The 3,798-nt window shown below is 51.9% G+C and overlaps 1 protein-coding gene across 1 annotated transcript in view; it reads right to left on the reverse strand.

Moving 5' to 3' along the window:
* Cog7 (component of oligomeric golgi complex 7) overlaps positions 1–3,798 on the reverse strand; it is a 73,774-nt gene that overhangs the window by 17,040 nt on the left and 52,936 nt on the right. The window contains exons 16-17 of the mRNA XM_021199366.2: positions 2,357–2,500; positions 4–275 (exon numbers count right to left, since the gene is read on the reverse strand). Of these exons, the coding sequence (XP_021055025.1) occupies positions 109–275; positions 2,357–2,500 (311 nt within the window). The 3' untranslated portion in view covers positions 4–108. The remainder of the gene's footprint in view (positions 1–3; positions 276–2,356; positions 2,501–3,798) is intronic.

Raw genomic sequence — 3,798 nt, forward strand, 5'->3', positions numbered from 1 at the left:
CACACACACACACACACACACACACACACACACACACTGCCCCACCACTGAGAATGAATCCATTCTGAGAGTCACCAGTCCTGTCCTGGATGCTCTTTTCACAATTGGTCAATAATTCACACCACGCATGGTGGCCACGGTGGCTGCAAGGCGGCGTGGCAGGCCTTTGCTGGCCTGTCTATACTCCTCAGGCTTGGCCTTCAAGAGTGTCGCAATGTTCTGGAGGGTTCGTGACGGCTGCAGGCCCAGTGCGTCCATCACATTGATCAGATAGTCTGTGGGTGAGGAGGGGACAGGTTCAGGAGCATAGTGCATGGGGACCCCAAAGCCTCCCCAAATGCTGAGTGCTCTCTTGCTGCCCCGCCCCCTGCAGGCAGGCCTTCACTGGGTACTGTGGGGCCCTTCTCCAACAAGTTTAAACTGAACTGTCCATATGACCCAAGCCCTGGAATTGTAATTTATTGAAGAACCATTCAGCGTTGCCCACTTCCTCTCCCCTATCCCTCAAACACCAGTGTAAAAGGTTGCTGCCCCCCAACCCACCCCCCAGTACGCTCCCCAGCATGTGGAGAAGCAAAGGGCCTGGGAAAGATGGACTTCCTGAACAACCAAGACTTCCCCTGGGAACCTCACCCTGAACACAAGGCTGGTGTCACTGGCCGGGTATCCTGCAGGCCCCACTCCCCAGCTCACCCCTGATAACTAGTTCATGCAAGTTTAAGAGCCCGAGCCTAAATCAAATTTAACATGACAGTGAAGAGAGACCTAGCTGAGCAAGGTAGTATGCACCTTTAGCACTCAAAAGGCAGAGGAAGGTGGGGCTCTGTGAGTTCAAGGACAACCTGCCTACACAGTGAGTTTTAGGCCAGCCAGGGCTATACAGTAAGACCCTGGGGGGGGTGGCCTATGGGTCAATCATTCAAAAATGCAGCCCTGGGTTCTAATCACTGACAGCTCGGGCAGCACTATCAGAACAGAACACCCCGCTGCAGACTGAAGTGTCACCCTTTACCAACCCTGCCCATGCAGACAGACAGGACCCACCAGGCAGCAGGAAGGAGGCCTCAAAAGTGTCTGATGTGCTGGAGGGGTCACTGCACGGGCCAGTCATGTCTCCTTCCTCCTCCTCCTGCTCAGCAGCCCTCCTGACCTTAGGAGTGCTACCTGGGTTCACCTCTTCTTTGTCTGGTTCTGAGCGCCAGGTCAGGCCAGGCTTTCCTTGGGCCCAGATCAGAGGTAAAACCAGGAGGCCCTCGTCTGCCATGACACTGTGTGGCCAGCAGTATGTTCTTATGTGAGTGCTTGATTTGAATGTCTCCCATTCCTTGCCACAGGCCTCACTGTTCAGCATCCTTCCCAGCCCTTAACCTCACTTCTTTATGCTCAGTAGGTGAAGACATACTCTAATCCCTACTGTGTACCATTCCCTAGCATTACAGCTGGCACATAGTAGGTGCTTAAGCAATGTAGAATAAACAGGGAGGGAAGAAGATGAATGACGTGGACCTGAACTCTAGGGGCAATCCCAGCATCTCATGCACCCACCCTCCACCACCCTGCTCCCTGTGCCTCCTCCATGCTCTTGTCTGTACCAGCTGGGCATACTAAAGGGCATCTGAACTTCCTTATCCATCTCTGAATGCCTGTGCCTAGAAAAATCACTGAAAGGTGGTGATGCCTCTGGGAAGAGCCAAAGGCAGGCTGATAGGAGGAGGGTGAGGGATTCAGGGCAGCTGGATTGTAGGCTGGCCCCATCACTAACCACTCTGGAACCCCAAGGGCTAAACCTTGCTTCTAATTCTTCATCAGCAAAACAAACAGAAGTGAGACCTGGCTCAGCCCCACAGTCACCCAGGTCACAGCTGGGATGAGTCTCTGGGGAGCTGATTGTTAAGGCTCCTCCACCCTCTCTCCAGACCACTTAAAATCCCAGGAGGAGGGAGTGGGGAAGCCATGCCCTCTGACCTGGGGCAGGATGGGGACCACAGAGGAACCTAGCATGTTGCCTTGTCACATAACCTCACCTAACCTACAGGATTGTGTAACATAATGGATGCATGCTTGCTTCAGTGCTTGACATGCCTGGTATGCAGTAAGCACTCCATAAACGTTAGGTTAGTAATTACTATGTCAATAAGCAGGGCCAGCTGCCCTGCTATTTCCCATGCATCTCAGAGAAGTCCCCATAATGCTTCTCCACCTCCACGGCCTTCCGGAATCCTCTACCCAGCTTCACCCCGCCACCTCCAGAATTAAAGTCAGGACGAGCTTTGGAGTAACATTCCTGGAGATAGATCAACAAGGAAGGCAAACTTGCAACTGCTTCTTTCCTCTGGCCTGGCCCATGGGCACTCACCAATGTCTGTGGCCAGTTGCTTGGTGGAATGCGGGGTCACCTCTGGGATCTGGAGGATCACATCACAATAGGTCTGCATAGTGGCTCTGGCAATGGAGCCCAGCCAATTGTCAGCCATGTTGTCCAACTCGGGAAGTTCATCCCCTGAAGGGGAAAGAAGATTTCAGAGAAATATAAAATCTGCCCAGGAAAAGTCACCTCTCGGGGAGTCCTGACTCCCAGTAAATGCTACATACCCTATGTACCAGGGAACTAACAGGCTCAGTGGGAAACTGAACAAGGAACCTATGGGTCCTCTGGTCCTGACCAGAGACAAGGAGAGATCAGAAAAGGAGTCAGTCTGGTGCAGCTAACCAAGTCCCCATAAGTCTTGGAACCAAGTCAAGCCATAGAGGTCAGGACTTCTACAGGCAGAGGGGACCCTAGAGAGATGAGTGAAGACAGAGGTGAGCACTAAGGGAGCCAAGAGGCGACACATAAGACATCTGCCAAGCTGGAACCAAGACTGGGGCTTAAAACACCACCACCTCTAGGGAGCCGAGGGCCCCCAGCCTCCCTGAGCCCACCTACCACCTGTACAGAGGGTAACAGACCCTGCCTTCACAGAGATGCCGTGGGAGGCACAGTTACACAGGGGCTCCTAAAACTGTATGCACACAAGATGTAGGAGGAAGACACCATGGCTGGTGTCTCAGAAGAAAGCTGTGCCAGCAAGATGAGGAGGTCAAAGTGTGACATGGCCTGAGGATGAGGAGCAGTTTCTTGTAAATGAGACAAATCTGGATCTACCAAGTCCCTGCAGGGTCTGGGTAGCCCAGGTTACCCTCAGTACACTCCAGCCAGGAAGGAAGAGGCTCACAAGCATGGCAGAGCCAGAGATTTATGCCACAACAGAATCTAGTCAGTTGACTCAGGCTACATGGAGACAAATGGGCCACTTGCCAAACACACAGGAGGGAAGAGCGCCCTGAATGGAAAGCATAAAACTGTTTTTAAAGTTAGTGTTCAGGAGAGGGCTGGGAAGATGGCTCAGGAGATAAGAGTACTTGTTGCTCTTGCTGAGAACCAACACACATATGGTCTACAGGCAAAACACCCATATACACAAAATAAAAATTAATAAATTGAAAAAATGTGTTCAGGACTAGAGAGATGGCTCAGCAGTTAAGAGTACTGACTGCTCTTCCAGAGGTTCTGAGCTCAATTCCCAGCAACCACATGGTGGCTTACAACCATCTGTAATAGGATCTGATGCTCTCTTCTGGTGTGTCTGAGGAGAGCAACAGAAATAAATCTTTTTTGAAGAAGAATTAGAAGAGGAGGAGGAAGAAGAGGAGGAGGAGAGAGAGGAGGAAGAGGAAGAGGAGGAGGAAGAGGAAGAGGAGGGAAAGGAGGAGGAGGAGGAGGGAGAGGAGGAAAAAGAGGGATAGGAGGAAGAAGAG

Source organism: Mus pahari, chromosome 1 (genome assembly GCF_900095145.1).
Source record: "Mus pahari chromosome 1, PAHARI_EIJ_v1.1, whole genome shotgun sequence".
In the NCBI taxonomy this organism is placed as follows: Eukaryota; Metazoa; Chordata; class Mammalia; order Rodentia; family Muridae; genus Mus; species Mus pahari.